This window comes from Amphiura filiformis, chromosome 3 (genome assembly GCF_039555335.1).
Source record: "Amphiura filiformis chromosome 3, Afil_fr2py, whole genome shotgun sequence".
NCBI lineage: Eukaryota > Metazoa > Echinodermata > Ophiuroidea > Amphilepidida > Amphiuridae > Amphiura > Amphiura filiformis.
Genome location: NC_092630.1, coordinates 67,502,908 through 67,526,306, shown reverse-complemented (window position 1 = coordinate 67,526,306; position 23,399 = coordinate 67,502,908). Strand labels below are relative to the sequence as shown.

At 36.4% G+C, this 23,399-nt stretch overlaps 1 protein-coding gene across 1 annotated transcript; it reads right to left on the bottom strand.

Annotated features, from left to right (window-relative positions):
• Window positions 1–4,443: 4,443 nt before the first annotated feature.
• On the bottom strand, window positions 4,444–21,938 carry LOC140149017 (TM2 domain-containing protein 2-like). Its single transcript, XM_072171152.1, has 4 exons — window positions 21,745–21,938; window positions 8,585–8,672; window positions 7,829–7,944; window positions 4,444–6,685 (listed from the first exon to the last, which is right to left on the bottom strand). The coding sequence occupies exons 1-4, from the start codon at window positions 21,924–21,926 to the stop codon at window positions 6,472–6,474; spliced, it is 600 nt and encodes a 199-aa protein (XP_072027253.1). The 5' UTR covers window positions 21,927–21,938; the 3' UTR covers window positions 4,444–6,471.
• Window positions 21,939–23,399: the final 1,461 nt, after the last annotated feature.

Sequence of the window (23,399 nt, the reverse complement as noted above, 5' to 3'; positions counted from 1 at the left end):
TTGATCCTTGTTGTTTTTGCAGGTTCAGCACTTACTTCTGTGGTGTCCCCCTGCATACAGGGTGTCCCAGAAAAAATTACCGGGCGAATGAATTTGGACGTAAGTCGAGAAATAGACATCAGAATCCAAAACTCTAAACATCAGCGTGTAGCTCATATTATTCTGCATCTTATACGCTAATTTTACTGGAATCGGTTGACTGATTGCGAAGAAATGAGCGATTACATAACGCATGCCTCAATTCACTTCATTCCAAGTTTGAAAGAAAGATCATTCAACACCATGCGCACTAGTGGTTATAACACTGTCATTTGGGCTTCATATTTTGTTCGATGAAATCCTTTTCGTTCTTTTTAAACAATCTGTTTCTTTCAAAACATCTGATTAGGTTTTGTTCAAATTTGAAAACCTGCACGATATTGAAAATGAAAGCTTGCATGTAACATGATGCTCGGTACTTGTAAATATCTTTTTTTCGTTAATGTTGATATAAATGTTCCATAATTATTATTGTAAAAAGAATTCCAGCTGGCTTAAAAAAATTCTCACACACATTATTAATGTTTTTGGAATATTTCCAAGAAATTGTAATGCAAAACATTAATGTTGTATAGTATCAAAAATCACACGTAAAACTGTAAGCAGTTGATTAATTGTCATTCTTGGCTCAAATGTTCTTTGAAAAGTTAAAATATAACATATTTGCACAGCATAAAGAATTGAAGATGGAACTAGCTTCCAATTGCAGAAATCGAAGTTTTCTCGGACAAACTGTTATTTATCTTCAGTGAAGCATGGAAAACACAACACCGTCGGATTATAAAATAGATAATGTGGACTAAATTTAATGAGATACACAAACTTTAGGAAGCGGTGAGCGAGTATGAAAAAGCGCCTGTTGATCAAACTTGGAATGAACTGCATTGATGCGCGCATTATGTAATCGTTAATTTCTTCGCAACCAGTCAACCGAATCAAATAAAATTTTCGTATGTGATGCACAATAAAATAGGCTATGCGCCACATTTTGGAAGTTTTTGATTCTGATGTCTATTTCTCGACTTACACTCAATTTTATTCACTCGGTAATTTTTTCTGGGACACCCTGTACTGTCTAGTCTGCATTTTACTTGTTTCCCCACATCAAGTTGGTGTACCTTGCTTTTTTTCTTAACTTGAGTCAATTTTATTTACTTTATTCCAAACATTTGTGAGATCATCTAATCTAACAAATTTCATTATTTTCATATTTTGTAATAATTTTGATGTATTTTGTTGCCACGCCCGTACGCAGGATTTTTTTTGGGGGGGGGGTGCTGATTTTGAAAAAGTGGACTTTTTTTTCCAAGGGGGTGAGATTTTGTGAAAAGTGGACTTTCTTTAGACCAAAAAAGCATAAAAAACCTGATTTTTTTGCTCGCTACGCTCGCAAATTCTGAAATTTTGGGACTTTTTGTATACTTTTTTTTTTTTGTTTCGGCCGCACCCCCCGCGTACGGGCCTGTTTTGTTGTAATACGGTAACTGATATTATTGTGCTGTACTGAAATTTATGTATGTTTTGTACCTTGAACAATAACAAGAATTTGTCTTTAAAAAAGACAAGTTCACGGATCAGGTGTATGTACTTTGAGCTACTTTGGTCTAACATTTAATATTCATATCTAACCTACTCTGCACTTATTCGACAATAAATAAGTGATATGAGGCTTAATAAGGATACCTGCGTCTTGACTCTGGAAAACAATATTTTTTTAAAACCTCATTTTGCATTTAGTTTTTAAGCCACCTCGGGAGCCACCTACAGGATCTCATTTTGCATTTAGGTTTTATTGCGTTGCGAAGTAGCAAAATTTTCTTATATATGGCCCAATTCGTGCATGGAAAAGGCTATCCCCTTTTATAACCTATCGACAGGTCTGATTTCTATAATGAGGTGTCACCGGGTTTGCAAGAGATAATAATACCAAATCTAAACACCGTGAAATTTACCACATCACGACCAAGCTCACATTGGGCGGCCCATTCCTTTTAAAGGAATTTTTATTAAGTCACCTACTATACTAAACAATTGGCTATAACTACGAAGAAAATTGTATCTTATCACTAAAGTAAACAAATTACACAGCTTGCTCTTGCTAGCTTTTGTCAGGGTCAGGGATATTTGTCTCTTTATAGTCTTTATGAACACCAATATTATACAGGTTTATGCACATGGGTTATTACAAGAGTCAATAAACATTCAATTAACTATAGATAATGGACTTAGTTTTGTGCAATGTAGTAATTTTCTGAAGTAAATCGCCTGCTGCACAGTTTTCTATACAGAATGATATGTTTACTTTGTAATTAGGCCTGGCCATGACCTGCTAGTTTTGATTAACCAATCAGTTATGTGTATTGTCAGCATGTGATGGCTATAAGCCAATTGCAAACATGTTTCTAAAAAAGGCTAAACAATTCCTACACTAGACTACCCCGTAGTCCACTTGCCCATTGTGCATACTCTGGATATTGTATTTAAGCTTAAAACTCTGATTTAATTAATGTGTGCACAATTGATAGGTTTTCACATCTGATCTTTTCAGTCACCCTACTCCCTCTGTTTGTTAGCTTCCCAAGTTTTTAACCTGGAATTTCGCGATTAATAAACTGGCAGATTCTAAAATCAGAATTGTTCAGTATTGAAGTGCCAATACAATTATGACATTATGATAGGCCTATGTTGCATTCAATAATATAAGCCACTTTACTTTTACTGTCACTAATATAATTATATTAACTTTTTCATAACAATTTTATACTAGTATTTTGATGTATTAAATATCAGTATAATTTCGAGTTCAACTGAATGCTTTCATCATGATTAACATGCTTTTATTTATCAAAAATAGACTATGGCATAGTCTATTCCTACACTGGACAGACTCTTTTCCGGGTTAGGGCTAATTAGTAAGTTGTCATGTGGGGCAAGATTAGATAAAGGCATACAAACTAGGGTATGAGATATTAGGAATTATTTCCTAGACTCTTAACCACAGGGCTGGTGGGCTACAATACCTATTCATGACACAGGATATGTAACGGATAAACTGTGCATATGAGATGTGGGGGAAAGTGGCATCATTTCACTGCCGTGAAAAAACTTGGAACTTGAAACTTATAGAACGGGCGCCCCTTTCCATTATTTTGTTATATTATGTATGTTTTACTTTTATTAATGCTACAAGAGGGCACTATCACAGTTCACTATTCCCTGCAGGCCGAGTTTCCTGCCCGATTTAAGTTTTTCAGCAGAGATTTCATTTTCGGGTAGCCCCTGTTGATCTTTCCAGATTCACTTCATATTTAAAAAAATCGAAAGGGGAGGAAGAGAGTGGAAAAGGAAAAAAAGCTCAGTCTCCAAAAAATTTGAAAGTGGACCCATATTTCACAAACAAAAGTAAATATATTATAACCCCTTATTAATACCCGTACGCCCACTTTTTCGTTCAAATTTATGGTTCTCAAGTGTTAGTACATGTAGTAAGGTTTCAACTAGCCTAGATGTATGGTTCTCGAGTTGCATTTTAGGCTCCTCAGGGGCCAAAACCTAAAAATGCTGATTTTAACCATAAATGGTCTCCAATTGTTCGCTTTGCAAAAACATTTTAACTTGGGAATACTTTGCACCATCTAGGATGTATCCTTGCATAGGCTACATAGCCCAATAGGTCAAGATCAATATGATTCAGTGGGTATTTTGGTCAAATGTTGTCAAAACCATACAAAATTATCCCTCTGGTATAAATTAAAGTAAAGTTTGGCCTATCTGCAACATATAGTTCTCAAGGTCAAAGATCATCTTCTAAGAAGTTCTTTGGTCATACCCTCCCACCCGGTTACCTATATAACGATAACGAGACGTCCTAGATGGTGCAAACTAATCATAGGCGGCGGAAGCGGGCAAACGCGGGGTCAATATCCCCCTGAATTTTAAGATGGGAGGTCTGACCCCCCTAAAATCACATTAAATAGAAGAAAAATAAAGCAATAATAAAAAAAATTGCCCTCTGCATAATAAAGTTTTTGGCCCAAATAGGGTAAAATTGTAACATTTTGCACGCACAGCCTCCAAGCAAAACACAGTCATTTGGGGCTTATATAGTATAAGATTGGAATTTTTAGCACGCATTCAAGAGGTCCTAGTAAAACCGAAACTAAATTATGCTTGTCCACTGCCACTGCTAGAAACTACTCTTTATATTTGGATTTGAATTAGGATCAAAAATCATACAATTAAGAGTTTGTGCAAAAATCAAGAGCATTTTTAAGGTTTTGACCCTTGTAGCCCAAATTGTGATCTTTGACCTACCACCCCCTGGCTATGCCCCGACTCCCATTACAGGTACTTGTGTGGAACAATAAAAAGCCATGATAAAAATGATAAGACAACAACTGAATCTAGTTAGATCTGTTTAGCAAAACTTTATTACACCATACTATAGTACATGTATAAAGTTAAAGGGACTGTGCTCTCTCAGAAATGCATTAATTTAATTTAAAGTGCTGGAACTTCTAAATTATTCATGAGAGGAAATTAGTCAAGGAATCTAAATATAAATTTATACAGATTTGGTGTAAAACAGCAATTTTGGAGAAATCACAAAAAACACATTTTTAGTCTTAAAATTTGGCTTTTGTGTGTTTTTGTTATCTACACACTCCATTCAACGATGTTTTTTTGTCCATTTTTTTATATTGGGTTTATGTTTTTTAATTATTAACCAAATAAGGCCATTTTTGGCTAAAAAGTCATTTTTAGTTAACATTGGACTCATTTGGTCAATAAGTAAAAAATATGGTCAGTATCCAAAAAATAAAAAAGTTGCTTCTGGAATGTAGTGTACATATTACAAAGAACACCAAAAAGGCAACTTTTGGCTTAACTTTTCTACAGTGTATTTACAGATATGAGGCAAAAAATGTGTTTTTTGTGATTTTCTCCAATAAGCATTTTTACCCTAATTTGTATTTTTATTTAGATTCTTTGACTAATTTCCATTCCAAATATGTATAGACCTACAGTTGAGTGTTGTTATAAATCACATAACTGAAGGCTAAAATACTATACTCCCATCAGAAGTAGTTGATGATCTCTTGCTTCTCTTTTATCACATAACAGTAACAAAGATAGAGAGAGAGAGAGAGCACATCACACAAATTGTGATCTGGTCTTGCGTACCAAGTTATATTGTAGCTAATATAATTGTAGCTAGCTAGTATTGAAGTTAATATTGATTTTGAGATATTGGCAAAGAAGGTGTCAAAATTCTTTTGTTTTAAGCGATTGATAAATTGATGTAACTTCGCAAAGAAAAGTCATATCAGCAAGTGGTTTTCAGTTTCTGATAGCTCTAAATATCCTCTTTAGAAACATATTTAAAACTCATTTTCGACCAGGGTCGACATGTGACTCATTCCCCTTGATCATGTCATATTTAAGCCTATTGACTCTTCCGAATTTGAAGGTGATAAAATTGCACCTATCCTAGTTAACTCAGATTCACAGCTGAGTTCTTAAAATACAGCAACGGTTGTTTACACCAAGACTGGATTATAGATGTTTGGCCAGTCACTGGAGTGCCTTAAGCCTGCATAAAGTACTACTGTCCCATTTCATTCATTATTATGTTTTGATGAATCCAAGTGTGTGAAAATATTGGATTCACACATAATAATGATAAAATTGGATGCTTTACGCCCAATATTTATTGGTCTTGCTATGAGTTTTAAAATATGGGCTCAATCGATCCAATTTTATATCAACATTATGGTAATATCATATTAACAAGCAGTTCAGAGAGCCTCCGCTGAAGTGTTGCTTTTGATTTGCACAAGCCAGTAGCCACTCAATGTTCATGCTGCATGCTCGCAATTTGGACATCGCGGTCCTGAGGAACTGGGCCAGTTCTAATCCAGGGCTCTGAATACGAGCTAATCCTCATTTCTATCCACATCACAATATTGTAGTGACAAGGCTGACTTTCGAAGATTGTTTTCAATTCTTCAGAATGAAGCCTGCAATGTTTTGCCTTGTTCGTGTAGATGTACTTCCTGAATACTTCCTGTATATGTTGGAGATCACAATATTGCATCCAGGTGGTGAATTGTAGTACTGATTTTATTGGACAATACCAAATACACATTGTTCTAAAAATGCCATCTCATTTATACCTTTACTTTTTTCTTCACCAACTTTAAATCAAAACTGAAAAGTCATCAACAAAATGTTGATATCTTTACACTCAATTCACCATGAAAGGAACCTGCATCTTGCAAGACTCTAAACCAATGTGCTAGCTTCTCATTGCTAGCCACCCCAGAAAGAGTGATATTACTATTGCACATAATTACATCCTCAGTCAAAGTCTACTACAAAATTTGGACTTAATAAGATGACATCATTTTCACAATGTGTACATATTTTGTCTCAGTACCAAGGACACCAGTTACTTTCATCAGCAGGCATTAGATGTCCTGTTACTAATAATATAATATCAACAATCCACCATATACCAAGCCCACCTAATGTGAGTAGCTTGCCTACAGCTGTAGCAACATGTCCAAGACAAAATCTATCCACACCAAAGAATCCCAGTAAGATGGAAAACAGTAGAGTTGAAACAAAGTAGTGACCTGTGTACCTGCAAGGAAATGTATGCAATATAACTAATTAGTCTATATACCGTATTTCACCCTGAAGTCAGTGGCAGTGACGTCAGAGCGCATTTGTTTGGGCGCAGCACCAAATTGCTAGAGTTTGCTTAAAGCACTGGTATACACAGTGCAGCCCTCGAATTAAGGATCTGAAGGGGCACAGCAACTTGTTTAGGGCAAGTTGATAATTGCCTTGGATTTTCACTGAAAAGGCAAGGCACCACAGCAGTTTGTATTATTTCAAGAGGGCATCATGGCAACTGTTGAAAATTTGAGAAGGGCACCAAGGCAATTTCTCAAAAGTGAAGAAAACACACACAAACATAGATAGATAATTTTATAATGAAGTGGCAGGGCTGGGGCACCGACGGCAATTTCATTAGAGGGCACGGCAAGTGACTGCCTTGGGTAAAGGACATATTTTGAGGGCATTACGGCAGTGGGGATGGGCACCCACGGCAAAATGCCATGGGTGCCGTGGGTTAATTCGAGGGCTGTATACACATGCACCTTCTTTAAGATGCTACCTAGATGCACACGCGAAACAGCTGCCTCAAAGTGTTGACGTCACTGCCACATCAGGGTGAAAAATGGTATAGCCTGCCAATAGAATGTCTGTTGCTTTGTGTTGGTTAACATGTTAACTAAAGAATTTGAAAGTTGAAATTTTGCCAACCATGTTCTTCAAAATATTGCAACTTTACATTTTATGGTTGAAACAAATCATATGGAGGATCATGTGCAATTTCAAAAAGTGCCTTCTTTAGACAACCATCCACCCATCATTTTGGACAGGTTGTTTGCTCTTTGTTTGCAAAATGCTCTCTAACACACCACTCTAACCAGAGGAGATCACATATTCTCTGCTTTGAGCAGTTTCCACTATTTTATTCAACTCACTGGGTCAGCTTGTGCTATAGCCTGTTTAATGTTTGTGAGGTTAAATTTAGAATGGGTATAAACCTCAACTTGTATCTAACTAGCTCAGACACCATTTCCAAAATCCCATTACAAAACTGATCAGTTTATTGGCTCTTGTTTTACAATTTGATACTAGTACCTCAAAGTTTGCTTACACTTTGGCTATTCCTTTGATTAATTTGAAAACCTAGAAACATGTGTGGACTTACTTGATACATGGTACACCTTCTTTAATAAATGTCCTATTGCCATAACATTCTATACCAATCAATGCATGACATTCTACTGCTGTTGTTTGTACATCACCATACTTGTCTTCACCATACTGAAAAAAGAAAGGATGAACTTGTCTGATTTCTGTACATGAAAGATTGTTATTTTTGGAGGAAAGGCTAGTGGCAACAAACCTGGTTTTTAAAACACTGTTAACAATCCATCCCCTTCTGTTGATATGAACTTTCAGACATGTACACAATGTAACCAAGTTTGAAAAGTTTGTAGGACTTATATTTTGCAACTTTGGTACTCCTTTGCTTCTGTAATACATTTATGGATATCTGTCGTACTCGTACAAGCAACATATACAAATTAAAATACACTGAGTTACACTATAATTTTTAAACATTCCCATTGAGTTGATTTACCATCAGTGTTTGTCTTGCTTATAAATATTCTGATGCTAACTTAAGACCTGAACAAAGCTGTGAATAAGTATGGATAGATTTATGACACTGCAATGTTATTATTATTTTGTATAAATTTGCCAAATGTATTAGCAGTTCTTGACATTCATAAAGACACAAGTGTAAAACCAATTGCACTTTGTGTCCGAGCCACCTCTTATAACACTTAAGACATCTTGCCCTTTTAAGACACCATATTTGTTGAGTAAACGCTGTTTCTCCTAGTGAGATTTGAGTAAAGGTTACCCCACTTGTCAAATGATTAAGTTATACAAATCATACCTGTGAACATCCAGTGCCTATCTCTTTTCTAGCTGTATCATTACCATTCAGATCTTCTGGTTCATCACATTCTATATAATCATCAGGTCTATAAACAAACAAAGTGTTTACAAATTCAATTTACACAAATTAGACTATGCCATAATCAATTTTTGATAAATAAAAATATGTGAACGCATTCAGTTGAATTCAAAATTATACTGATGTTATTATATCTAAATACTAGTAAATGGTTGCAAAAATGTATATATAATTAGACCCTTCACACTTAATTATTAGTTTCTCGTTAAAGATTTTGAAAAAGGGACGAGGTGACTTTTAGTTATATATTATCTATTATTTTCTTTATTCAGTTTGAACAATTACAAGCAACCTTAAGCTGATCATGATCGTGTTCTAGTGCTGGATCATGATTAGTGCCGTACTATTACGCTGACTTTCGTATTCGGCGAGGAGGACGATTTCGACCACCTGGTTTGTTTACAAACAGAGAAGTAGACAAACGACCGTTCCGCTTGTCCAAACACTCAAGTATCAGAAGGATGGTCCACAATACTATAGCGTGATTCATGTACAGTAAAACCTCATTATAACGAAATCTGATACAAGAAAAACCCTGTTATAAAGAAGTATTTTTCCAGAACCAAGATACAAAATTCTTTTGTTATTTATTGTTTTTACAATCCTGATATAACAAAATTTGGATATAAAGGACTAATTTCTCTGTCCCTGACAACCGTTATAATGAGTTTCCACTGTAACAACATGAATAGGGATTAAAAAGCTGTCACGTAGAACCATGTGCTTCTATTGTCCAATTTGCCATCAAGATTTCATATGGAAACAGTTCAGACCCAGAACAGGATCATATCAGAAATTAATATTTTGTTCTGGGTCTGATTATTCGGACTAGATCACGATGAATATCAGACATAGACCGTAAGGTACTAATTTCGAGGAGCATAACAAACACCAAATTGGTGTCGTATGACCTTTGACATGCATGCATTCTTTTGTCGAGAGTTGACATGGTCTTTCAATTTGTGCCGAGTGTCCTTCCTTGGCAGACTTGAGTATGCTTCACTACAGTGGTCATGAAAGGATTCAATAGATAACCTCTGCCCCACTAATCCCCAACTATTGTCTGAAATTGCTCCTCGGAAAATATATTATAACAACTCAGTCCTCAAATGATAGTCATATAACGACCAAAAGATAAACTAGACTTAGCTGTGGTCTAAGACCACGAACACAGCCGTGTTATGACCCTTTTATGACGTTTGACCCCAAAATCTACGAAAACCCCACAAGCATTGCCTTATATCAATGCATGTGTGCACACAGTATCACTCTGCCATGTTATTTTTGACAGAAGGGACATTTTGAATGTTTTTCGTCTTGGACCGGAAGTGACCTTTGACCTTAAACCAAAAAATACCACATATACATAAGGTAAACATACTTCATGTGTGCACATACCGTCACTCTCCTATGTTTTTCTTAGCTAATAAAATTTTTTGAAGGAATTTGGTTTTATACCGGAAGTGACCCCTTAATGACCTTTGACCTCAAATCTGTGTATGATTCATAGACACTGGGTAATAGCAATGCATGTGTGCAAGTTGCGTCACCGTCCTATGTAATTTGTGGGAGAAGTAGCATTTTGAAGGTATTTCGTTTTACACCGGAAGTGACCCCTTAATGACCTTTGACCTCAAACCAAAAAATACCACGTATACATTAGCTAACATAATTCACATGTGCACATACCGTCACTCTCCTATGTTTTTCTTAGCTAACAAAAATTTTTGAAGGAATTTGGTTTTATACCGGAAGTGACCCCTTAATGACCTTTGACCTCAAATCTGTGTATGATTTATAGACACTGGGTGATAACAATGCATGTGTGCAAGTGGCGTTACTGTCCTGCGAAATTTGTGGGAGAAGTGGCATTTTGAGTTGAAATCATGTTTTTGACCCCTGTGACCCCTGCGTGACCTTTGACCCCACAAGTTTCATATGACATGTAGGGGCACGGTCAATGATCATTGTGACCAAGTTAGGTCAAAATCGATGTAAGCATGTGAGTGCTAGAGCAAATGTAATGGTCGACAGAAGAAAGAAGAAAGAAAGAAAGAACTAGAGCAACTGTGCCCTTTGCAAGGGCACAAGGTAAGTTAGGCGGATGACTGTGACGATCTGATCAAGCAGCAACACTGTGCTGGATAGTATTAACTTGACCTTTGACCTCTGTATGCCCCCTTAATGACCTTAAATGAATTTTAAAATATTTAAAACATCTTAAGAATGTCATAAGGATCATTGCATTTAAATTTCAGCTCAATTGAAGCATTTTGAAAACTTGACCTTTGACCCCTTTATTGCCCCTTAATGACCTTAAATGAATTTTAAAATATTTTCAACATGTTTAGAATGTCATAAGGATCATTGCATTCAAATTTCAGCTCAATTGGAGCATTTTGGAACACTTGACCTTTGACCCCTATATGACCCCTCAATGACCTTAAATGCATTTTAAAATGTTTTTTAAAATGTTAAGAATGTCATAAGGACCATTGCATTGAAATTTCAGCTCAATTGGAGCATTTTTAAAAACTTGACCTTTGACCCCTTTATGACCCCTTCATGACCTTAAATGAATTTTAAAATATTTTTTAAATGTTTCAAATGTCATAAGGATCATTGCATTTAAATTTCAGCTCAATTGGAGCATTTTGATAAACTTGACCTTTGACCCCTTTATGGGCCCCTTAATGATATTAAATAAATTTTAAAATATTTGAAACATGTTTAGAATGTCATAAGGATCATTGCATTTAAATTTCAGCTCATCAGCTCAATTGGAGCATTTTGGAACACTTGACCTTTGACCCCTTTATGACCCCTTAATGACCTTAAATGCATTTTAAAATGTTTTTAAAATGTTAAGAATGTCATAAGGACCATTGCATTGAAATTTCAGCTCAATTGGAGCATTTTTAAAAACTTGACCTTTGACCCCTTTATGACCCCTTAATGACCTTAAATGAATTTTAAAATATTTTTAAATGTTTCAAATGTCATAAGGATCATTGCATTTAAATTTCAGCTCAATTGGAGCATTTTGATAAACTTGACATTTGACCCCTTTATGGGCCCCTTAATGATATTAGATAAATTTCTAATACATGTTTAGAATGTCATAAGGATCATTGCATTTAAATTTCAGCTCAATCGGAGCATTTTCGGTTAAAATGACCTTTTTTGACCCCTGTGACCCCTTGGATGACCTCTGACGTTAAACAACACATAACTTTTGTAGCCAGCTACCCAATACTGCTTGTGACCGAGTTTGGTCGAAATCCGATCAAGGATGTGGCAGAAGAAGCAAATTGTGAGAAAGAAGAAAGAAAGAAAGAAAGAAACTAGATCTGGTTGCGGTCGCCTGCGACCGCGAGCATGCACAACCGCCAGGTATTTTAGAAGGTATTTTGTTTAACACGAAGTGACCCCTCATAACCTTTGACCCTAAATAAAAATCAATAATGTAAACGAGATCTGATTATGCGTTCGCCTGCGATCGCGAGGATGCACAGCCAGCAGTGACAAATGAATCTGTGAGAACCGGAAGTGATCCCTTAATTACCTTTGACCCCGCAAAAATATTACATAGTGCTTAGGATGTCATAAGGAATATTCCTGGTGAATTTTCAGCTTTATCGGAACTTATACATGGATTATGATTTTTTTAAATTTATGATTGACCTTTTGACCCTTTTAATGACCTTTGACCTCAATGAAAATAAAACCTTATATACAACGACAAAATGCATTGTTCCACTTTTAATTAAAAAATTCTACTATGTTTAGTTGTTGAGATAAAAATTCTTGAAGTTATTTAGCTAAAACAGGAAGTTACCCCTTAATGACCTTTGACCCCCAAAATAAAAAATACCATGCATACACCATGTAACACTAATTCATGTATGATGGGTATATTACTCTGGTTTGTTTACATTTTGAGATAAAAAAAATTTAAACTTTTTTGATAATTTTGGTTTTTGACCGGAAGTAACCCCTTAATGACCTTTGACCCCAAAACTGTAGGCATCCTACAGACCCTAGATAATAGCGATGCATGTGTGCTAATGGCGACTCTCTGCTATGTAATTTGTAAAGACAGTGATTTTTTGAATATTTTTACAAATTTTTCAGACTTTTACCGGAAGTGACCCCTTAATGACCTTTTGATTCCAATTTTGTGGTATAACTTTTAGACACTGGCTATAGATGATGCATGTGTGTAAGTGACGTCACGGTGCTATGTAATATGTGGGAGGAGTAGCATTTTTAGTGAAAATCCAAGTTTTGGCCATTGACCGGAAGTGGATGACATTTGACCGGAAGTTGATCATGTGACATCTGTGGCACCACCAAGCGGTTATACTGACCAAGTATGGTCAACATGCCTGAAAGCATGTGGCTACGATGGCTGATCATAGTGTTGACAGAAGAAGAAGAAGAACTAGATATACGATCGGTTGCGGTCACCTGCGACCCATGAAAGCACAGCCACCAGGCGGTTTTGTTGATAACGGAAGTGATCCCTTAATTACCTTTGACCCCGCAAAAATATTACATAGTGCTTAGGATGTCATAAGGAATATTCCTTGTGAATTTCAGCTTAATCGAACTTATACATGGATTTTGATTTTTTAAATTTATGATTGACTTTTTAACCCCCTTAATGACCTTTGACCTCAATGAAAATAAAACCTTATATACACCGACAAAATGCATTGTTCCAATTTTAATTAAAAAATTCTAATATGTTTAGTTGTTGAGATAAAAATTCTTGAAGTTATTTCGCTAAAAACAGGAAGTGACCCCTTAATGACCTTTGACCCCCAAAATAAAAAAACCATACATACATCAGGTAACACTGATTCACGTATGATGGTTATATTACTCTGGTCTGTTTACATTTTGAGATAAAATTTTTTAAACATTTTTGATAATTTTGGTTTTTGACCGAAGTAACCCTTAATGACCGTTGACCCCAAAACTGTAGGCATCCTAAAGACCCTACCTAGTAGCGATGCATGTGTGCTAATGGCGACTCTCTGCTATGTAATTTGTAAAGACTGTGATTTTTTGAATATTGTTTACAAATTTTTCAGACTTTTACCGAAGTGACCCCTTAATGACCTTTGATTCCAATTTTCTGGTATAACTTTTAGACACTGGCTATAGATGATGCATGTGTGTAAGTGACGTTACGGTGCTATGTAATATGTGGGAGGAGAAGCATTTTTAGTGAAAATCCAAGTTTTGGCCATTGACCGGAAGTGGATGACATTTGACCGGAAGTTGATCATGTGACATCTGTGGCACCACCAAACGCAGTTCTACTGACCAAGTATGGTCAACATGCCTGAAAGCATGTGGCTACGCTGGCTGATTATGATGTTGAGATCATAATGTTGACAGAAGAAGAAGAAAGAAAGAAGAACGCGGTAAAAACAATGCACAGCGCCGATGGCGGCTGTGCAAGAAAGCACAACTAGAGCAACTGTGCCCTTTGCAAGGGCACGAGGTAAGTTAGGCGGATGACTGCGACGATCTGATCAAGCAGCAATACTTTGTGCTGGATAGTATTAATTTTAATCAGACTGTTTCATTAATTGCGGTTTTAATATACCTTGATCGTGGAGAGCTTGCATTTTGAAAACTTGACCTTTGACCTCTGTATGACCCCCTTAATGACCTTAAATGAATTTTAAAATATTTAAAACATGTTAAGAATGTCATGAGCATCATTGCATTTAAATTTCAGCTCAATTGAAGCATTTTGAAGCAAACTTGACCTTTGACCCCTTTATTGTCCCTTAAATGACCTTAAATGCATTTTAAAATGTTTTCAACATGTTTAGAATATCATAAGGATCATTGCATTTAAATTTCAGCTCAATCGGAGCATTTGGGAAAATGTGACCTTTGACCCCTTTATTACCTCTTAATGACCTTAAATGAATTTTGAAATATTTTTTAAATGTTTAGAATGTCTTAAGGATCATTGCATTTAAATTTCAGCTCAATTGGAGCATTTTGAAAAACTTGACCTTTGACCCCTTTATGACCCCCTTAATGACCTTCAATAAATTCTAAAATGTTTTAAACATGTTTAGAATGTCATAAGGATCATTGCATTTAAATTTCAGCTCAATCAGAGCATTTTCGGTTACAATGACCTTTTTTGACCCCTGTGACCTCTTGGATGACCTCTGACGTTAAACAACTCATAACTTTTGTAGCCAACTACCCAATACTGCTTGTGACTGAGTTTGGTTGAAATCTGATCAAGCATGTGGCAGTAGTAGCAAATTGTGAGAAAGAAGAAAGAGGAAAGAAAGAAAGAAATGGCAAGAAAGAAATAAGTTAGGCTGCACGCCTAACTTAACTAGAGCAACTGTGCCCTTTGCAAGGGCACGAGGTAAGTTAGGCGGATGACTGTGATGATCTGATCAAGCAGCAACACTCAGTGCTGTGTTGGATAGTATTAATTTTAATAAGATTGTTTCATTAATTGCCGTTTTGATAAACCTTAATCGTGGAAAGCTGGCATTTTGAAAACTTGACCTGTGACCTCTGTATGGCCCCTTAATGACCTGAAATGAATTTTAAAATATTTAAAACATGTTAAGAATGTCATAAGGATCATTGCATTCAAATTTCAGCTCAATTGAAGCATTTTGAAAACTTGACCTTTGACCCCTTTATTGCCCCTTAATGACCTTAAATGAATTTTGAAATATTTTCAACATGTTGAAAATGTCATAAGGATCATTGCATTCAAATTTCAGCTCAATTGGAGCATTTTGGAACACTTGACCTTTGACCCCTTTATGACCCCTTAATGACCTAAAATGAATTTTAAAATGTTTTAAAAATGTTTAGAATGTCATAAGGATCATTGCATTGAAATTTCAGCTCAATTGGAACATTTTTAAAAACTTGACCTTTGACCCCTTTATTACCCCTTAATGACCTTAAATGAATTTCAAAATATTTTTTTAATGTTTCAAATATCATAAGGATCATTGCATTTAAATTTAAGCTCAATTGGAGCATTTTGAAAAACTTGACCTTTGACCCCTTTATGGGCCCCTTAATGACCTTAAATAAATTTTTAAAATATTTTAAACATGTTTAGAATGTCATAAGGATCATTGCATTTAAATTTCAGCTCAATCGGAGCATTTTCGATTAAAATGACCTTTTTTGACCCCTGTGACCCCTTGGATGACCTCTGACGTTAAACAACCCATGATGTTTGTAGCCAGCTACCCAATACTGCTTGTGACCGAGTTTGGTCGAAATCCGATCCAGGATGTGGAAGTAGTAGCAAATTGTGAGAAGAAGAAGAAAGAAAGAAAGAAGAAACTAGAGCAACTGTGCCCTTTGCAAGGGCACGAGGTAAGTTAGGCTGATGATTGTGACGATCTGATGAAGCAGCAATACTGTGCTGGATAAGATAAGGATCATTGCATTTAAATTTCAGCTCAATTGAAGCATTTTGAAAATTTGACCTTGACCCCTTTAATGCCCCTAATAACCTTAAATGAATCTTAAAATGTTTTTAAAATGTTCAGAACATCATAAGGATCATTGCATATAAATTTCAGCTCAATTGGAGCATTTTGAAAAACTTGACCTTTGACCCCTTTATGGCCCCTTAATGACCTTAAATGGATATCAAAATATTTTTAACATGTTTAGAAAGTCATAAGCATCATTGTATTAAAATTTCAGCTCAATTGGAGCATTTTTCAGTTAAATGACCTTTTGTGACCCCTGTGACCCCTGGATGACCTCCGACGTTGAAAACCCCCATAACTTTTGTAGCCATCTACCCAATACTGCTTCTGACTGAGTTTGGTCGAAATACGATCAAGGATGTGGCAGAAGAAGCAAATTGTGAGAAAGAAGAAAGAAAGAAAGAAAGAAAGAAAGCAAAGAAAGAAATAAGTTAGGCTGCCCGCCTAACTTAAGAAATGGCAAGAAAGAAATAAGTTAGGCTGCACGCCTAACTTAAAGAACCTGTAAGAAAAAAGACACACACTGCACAGCCGTGACTTAACGTCACGGCTGTGTAATGACTGACTATCATTGAGGACTGAGTTCCGCAGTCTAGATCATTTAGATGAATATGTCTATATGTCTGATGTCTGATCATCCTGATGATTAGTCCGAGGTGCTCTGACGATAACACTCCGATCGCCAGGCAATCTACGTTATTATTAACGTTGTAGTAGGCCAGTGGGACAACGAAAACGCTACGTCAGTTCGGCAAATCCGTCAAATCGGGATGTATACCCCGATCGGGATGTACATCCCAATCGGGATGTATATGGCGCATTTGGAAATGAAACACATGGGCAGTTCGTATTCGCTAACGCGTACCAGGGTAGGGTGTGACAAACATGCTGGCGGAAATTTGTTCATGGTTTCGGAAAATTTTAAACATGTTTAATCGATTCCTTACAAAATTTTACTCATAGGTTAACCGTGGGAAAAGGGGGGTTTACCGTTGCAAAAAAAAGTTATAGAGCCTCAAAGTTGGATTTTACGTTAAAAAAACTAATTTTGTAAGAATTCAGGGTCCCAGAGCTTCCCTAGTTAGGTTGTCGCAGAAAAGCAGGCCCAAACGAACGGGCGACATTATAAAATGTGTTTCCAACAATCATTCAGTATAAGATGAAAGTCACGACTTTTATCTATCATTTGCAAAAAACAGAGCTCATTTGATAAAACAGTTTTGAAGATATGATTTCGGATGTAAAAATGGTTGAAGCATGCAATTTTAGGCCTAAATATTGATCAGTCAAGTCGCACCGCACAGATCGCACACGCACAATAGGCCTACTTCATTCAAATTTTTGTTCGTTTGTTTATTGTTGTTTTTCATTGTTCGTTTGTTTTGTTTTGTTGCTGTTGTCATGTTGTTGTTTTTGTTTGGGGGGATTTTGTTAAGCAAGGGAGGATTTTGGTAGGGGTGCAGCTGTGCAAGGCAAGCAAATTTTAAGTTCGTTGAATAGATTCATCATGCAGGTTTGTTCAGTAATGTAGGCTTAGGCCTACACATTTTTGGATTGCTTTTCGACAAAACGAAGTAAATTTTTACTCACTATACAATATTTTTGTAGGACTACACATTATAATTATGTAGTCAGTAAAAATTCACTTGGTTTTGAACAAAAATGCAAAATGTTTATCAACATTTAAGTTAAAAATGGAAAGGTGCAAGTCAAAAGGGGATATATATTACGGATACACTTTAAAACGCTTTATAGGCCTATAATAGGCCTAAGCTATAAAAAGAATTTAGAAACTGAACATTACAGAAAATGTCAATGTATGCAAATGTCTTCTTCTTTCTTTTTTTTTTCTTTTTTTTTTCTTTTTCTTTTGCAGGCCGAGGAGGCAATCAATTTTAGCAGGGAGAGGGATTTTTTGGCGAGAGCGAACACCAGATTTAGGAATGTATCAAACTCAAAGAAAATTATTGCATAGCCCCTTCCGTTATAGGGATCTGGAATGAGCGTTCTGAGCGTTTCGACAGTATTTTTTGTGGGACATGAGAGCACATCAGACATATCGAATTGTATTCTGAGTACGAAGAATGTCTTCTCAGCTCCCTTAATAATTTTGGTGCGGGGGCTGAAAGGTATTTCCTAGGTGACGTTAAAAAATTGTGATAAAATAGAGGGAAAATGGGTGTTTGTGACCTATTTCGCACAATTTTCTGACGGTGGGGGACCCCCCCCCCCCGGCACCCCAGTGTGGCTCACCAAAATGGTATAGGAAGCCAAATTTTAATGTCAATCTTGAGCCAAAATGTTTGAATCTTCAATGAAATGAGGTGTGTTTTTAATAGATTTGAAATAAATGCATGATTTTCTTGGTTAGGCCTATCCACTAAGGGGCTGTGTAATAATTATTATGAGCCCTGGGGGAGGGGGCAAGCCCATTTTTGGCGAGCCGAAAGGGGGGGGGGCACCTTTGTTCCATAGTTTTTGCTATAATAGCCCTCGAATGAAATGTAAGGCCCATTCAGTGATTTGCTCATCCGGACGATCGTAAAAATCATCAAAATTCAGATTTTGGTACCTTTGTCATCATGGTCATTGTCATAGATGTGCTAACACAGCATGCGAGTGGTTCAGCCGAAAGCCGTGTATTTAAGACAAAATAAGACATTTTACACGAATCTGTAATTTAGATATACCGTATCTAAATTAGCTACATGTATATGGCTTCAACTTCGTCAGTACTGCTGTTTTCTACGTTTTTTTGCCAAATTTGTTATTTCAAAAATACCAAATGACAATTTGAATGACTTATCCTTCACGTTTAAGCAATTTATAAACAATTTTAATTTTTTTTGCACTGGCGCTGGGATCACTGAATGGGTCTTTAATTATGTTTGTACTCACTCAGGTAGCATTTTGTGTGAATTTTACATCCGAACTAAGTGCTATTCTTTTTTATGCGCATTTTAGTGTCTAAAATGGCCCAAAATGAGGGGTTTTCAATATTGCCGTCCATTTCTAATCGTCACCCCATAGACTTTACATGTAAAATTAAAAGGCTCATAAAAATTTAACAGCACTTAGTTCGGATGTAAAATTCACACAAAATGCTACCTGAGTGAGTACAAACATAATTAAATACTTTTCATTCGGGGGCTATGTGGAATTTTGTACAATGACATTTCACAATAAAATGTCCATTGGAAAGCATTGGTGGGGGGGGAGCCATTTTTGGCAAGCCGAGAGGAGGGGGGGGGGGCAAGCGATTTTTAATTTTGGCAAATATTCATGGGCACCTTTTGAATAAAACGCTCAAAAAGGCTTAGGAAAACAATACGGAAACACTTAAATATGCATATTTTCCTACTCGCTGCGTTCGCAACATAGGGCCTATATCTAGACCATTTAAGATTTGCAAATTGAGATCCCCGTGTACTTTTTAACCTATATTTGACCATTTTCGTCAAATTTTACTTTATTTTACGTTATCATCATGGTTTATTTGAAATGCATTAGATATTTAGACTAGACAAAACATTTTTAGGCTGGCCATTTTTTGCCTAGCCTTTTGTTACGTAGGCTACTCGTTTTAAAATTGGTAAGATCTTTAAATGTTGAGCAATATCAAGGATAGGCCTATGCCCATGTTATAGTGCAATTTCATGCATCCGCTTCACAATTCTTGGTGTTTATTTTTATTTTTTACGTTTTATTATTATTTAGCAGTTTTATGGTTATGGCTAGGTCTATAGCACAGTTTATAATAAAATGTTGGGGTCAGGGTTAGGCCTATAGGGTTGGGACGAAATTACAAAACCACCGTAACCGACTTCTACATATTGAATGAAAATCAGTATAGGATACTCAAAAAGTGCTATATACTTCGTGTGTGTTGCTTTATATCTTCGAGTTTCGAGTCAAATTTTCGAGTCTCGAGTTTCGAATCTCAAGTTTCGAGTTTTATATTTCGAGTTTCGAGTGTCAAATTTCGAGTTTCGAGTTTATAATAATCAATAGTTCAGGGACTAATCACAAAGTGAAAAGAAGTGATACCCTTTTGGTTCTACAATGTATATTTTTTGCCTAAAACTTTTTTTCTGTTCTACTTAGAACCCTTGAAGGGTTCCAGGTTCTACAATAAAGCATTTCCTTGTCTAAAGATGGAACATTAAGAACCCTTCAAAGATTCATATCAAAAAGAGAAATCTTCTTTAGCCAAGCAAATGGTTTTATCCAAAAAAAAAAAAAAAAAAAAAGCATAGGGCCTACTGCTGTTTACTTTTCTTAACTTTGTGATGTGAGTCCTTGGATTAATTAGAATTAGATTGAAAGTCGCTGTAGGCCTATAGGCCCTACTACTAGGCCTATTTAAATCTTAAAGTTTCTTTATGCATGGACTCTAGAAAGTAGAGTCTATGCTTTATGTAACTTTTTAAGGTTCTTTATATAGCTTAGGCGCTGAAAGCGGGGAAAAAGAAGGTTCTACGTTGCACCTTTTTTTTTTTTTCTAAGAGAGAACAATGTTTGGCTGATCTATCTTCTGTTTGAGTTACTGTTAAATCTGATATTGCATACAAATATATTAATTACAATCTTTGAAATAAAAATAAATTGCTTTCCATCGCATTTGAGAACATGTGCTGCAAGAAAGGCTATAAATAATTAGAAAATGTCCTGGAAAAAATCACTACAAATGAGTTAAGGGCTGGGGTATGAGCGTTTGGACAGTATTTATTTTGGGACATTAGAGCACATCAGACATATCGAATTGCATTCTGAATACGAAGAATGTCATTCTGATATCAAATAATTTTGATTTTTGAAATTCGCAATTTAATACACATCTTATGGCAAATCATTAAAATTGATATTTTGATATTTAACAGTACTTGAAGTAAACTTTATAAATCTGATGATTTATACTTAAAGTGTATGTAGGTGGGATGAAAAGCCGACGATCAATTGAAAATTTTGACCTATCGTATTGAAGATATGGATTTTTTTCCCAAAACACCAAAAAAAATTAGGTCTTTTTGGGAAAAAATCCATATCTTCAATATGAAAGGTCAAAATTTTCAATTGACCGTGCTTTTCCTCCCTGCTACATATACTTTAAGAATATATCATTGGATTTATATAATTTACTTCGAGGACTGTTATATATCAAAAATTTGAAAAATATCAAATTTTTATAATTTGTCATAAAATTTGTATTAAATTATATTGTGATTTTCAAAAAATGTAAATTATTTGATATCAGAAAGACATGCTTCGTATTCAGAATGCAATTCGATAGGTCTGAGGTGCTCTCATGTCCCACAAAAAATACTGTCGAAACGCAATAAACGCTCATTTTAGATCCCTTAAGTTACGCGGGCCCTGCCCTGCTGGGCGCCCGGTTGTAAAGCCTGGCGTTTTATACATCCCATTCGGGATGTACTTCCGCTTATACATCCCGTTCGGGATGTACATCCCGTTTTGGTATATATGCTCGTTTTGACGGATTTGCCGAACTGTACGTGAACGAGCTACCTGATGATGTCTAAAATTGCACCCGAACTAACTTACAAATAAGTGCATAAAATAAGAGGACTCATAGGTTCAAATTTGCCACAGCTTTCATTCCAGCATCCGCTTCCTGGAGTCACTATAATCTCTTTATCATTTACAGCAAGTACTTCACAAAACATGAAATTCGTTAGCCAAAGTAGCGTCAATACTTCCGTAAATATGGAAGTCGCCATTGTCATGTGATTGTCAATATGAGGGAAATCCCGCTTTCTTGAGGTGCACCAGTGTTTTGTTTCCGTGCAGGCGCTTTCAGAGTGTTCGGAGGGGGGGGGGGTTGGAAAATATGGGGAGGGATAAAAAATGTTGGGTCCTAAAAAGGGGGGGGGGGTAAAAAAAAATCAGTCCTTAATAGGGGGGATCAAAAAACTTTGAAGGTTAAAGTCCGGGGTAAAATGTAGGCCTACGAGCATCGAGATATCTATTTTTTATCTCGATGCTACGAGAAGGCAGGTTGCGCGCTCCACGCAAATATTGTGCATGTGTACTCTCAAGCTTCAACAAAATGTGCATATTTTACAATTTAGGTGTATGACTCCAATGAGTAATAACTCCAAACGGTAACTTATAGCTAAGGGGTGGTGCAATAATTATGTACCCCGGGGGTGAATTCTCAAAATGGTCTGCCAAAATCGCTTGCTCCCCCCTTTGGCCGTGCCAAAAACCTTTGCCCCCCTTTCGACGTGCCAAAAACCTTTGCCCCCCCTTTTGACGTGCCAAAAAATCTTTGCCCCCCCCTTACACATGACAAGATTTTGGGGAACCCGAATTTAAAACCTTAAATTGTCTTAACATATAATGCGAGTGCAGCGAGCAGGAAATTTTGCATATTTGAACGTGTTCGTAACGTTTTCCTACGCCTTTTTAGGGCGTAATATAGAAACGGTGCCCAAAATATCTGTGCCAAAAATTGCTTGCCCCCCCTTTCGACCTGCCAAAAATCGCTTGACCCCCCCTTTCGACCTGCCAAAATATGCTTGCCCCCCCCCTTTTGGCCTGCCAAAAATCTTTGCCCCCCCTATAATTCACCCCGGGGTACACATAATTATTGCACCACCCCTAATGAGTTAATGACCACTATAGGCGTAGATCCCGGGGGTCAGGGGACCCATCCAATATTTTGATAGGGGGAATGGTCCATACAATCATCCCCCCAATGTTGACGCCTGTAGGCCTATATGGGTTTCTGACCAAATTTACCCCATATTTGGCCATTTTTACCTTGGCAACCTTGCAAAATTAATAAAAAAAACCTTGCAAAATTAATTTAAAAAAACCTTCGCACGCAAGTTGTATCATAAACTAATTTTGTCACCAAAACGTGCTTGATTAAGAAATTGTCTCCAATCCCCCTCCCCCAATGTTATATTTTTGGTTTCTTTCTTTAGACTGGGGGGGCTAATAGCAAAATGGTGCCAGTGACGAGTGCCGTGAGTGATTCAAGGTTGTCCGAGCATTCTTTGTCCTGTTTTCTTCATTCTTTGTTTTTTTCCTTCACGGTTTTCTCCGACAGGTCAGCTTGAGCCCGGTACCATCATGACTCAAGTGTAAATACAAACAAACAAGCAAACAAACAATATTATGGCAAAAAAAAATCGCATTGAACGAGGAATAGCCTATACATGTACCTGTCCTACACCACCTGTTCCAGCAAA

Coding starts and splice junctions, on each gene's coding strand:
- LOC140149017 (XM_072171152.1), bottom strand. CDS start 21,926: ATGACAATGGCGACTTCCATATTTACGGAAGTATTGACGCTACTTTGG. Junction 7,945..8,584: donor TAGGCACTGGATGTTCACAG/GTATGATTTGTA, acceptor TTCTTTTTTCAG/TATGGTGAAGACAAGTATGG. Junction 6,686..7,828: donor GAAGGTGTACCATGTATCAA/GTAAGTCCACAC, acceptor ATTTCCTTGCAG/GTACACAGGTCACTACTTTG.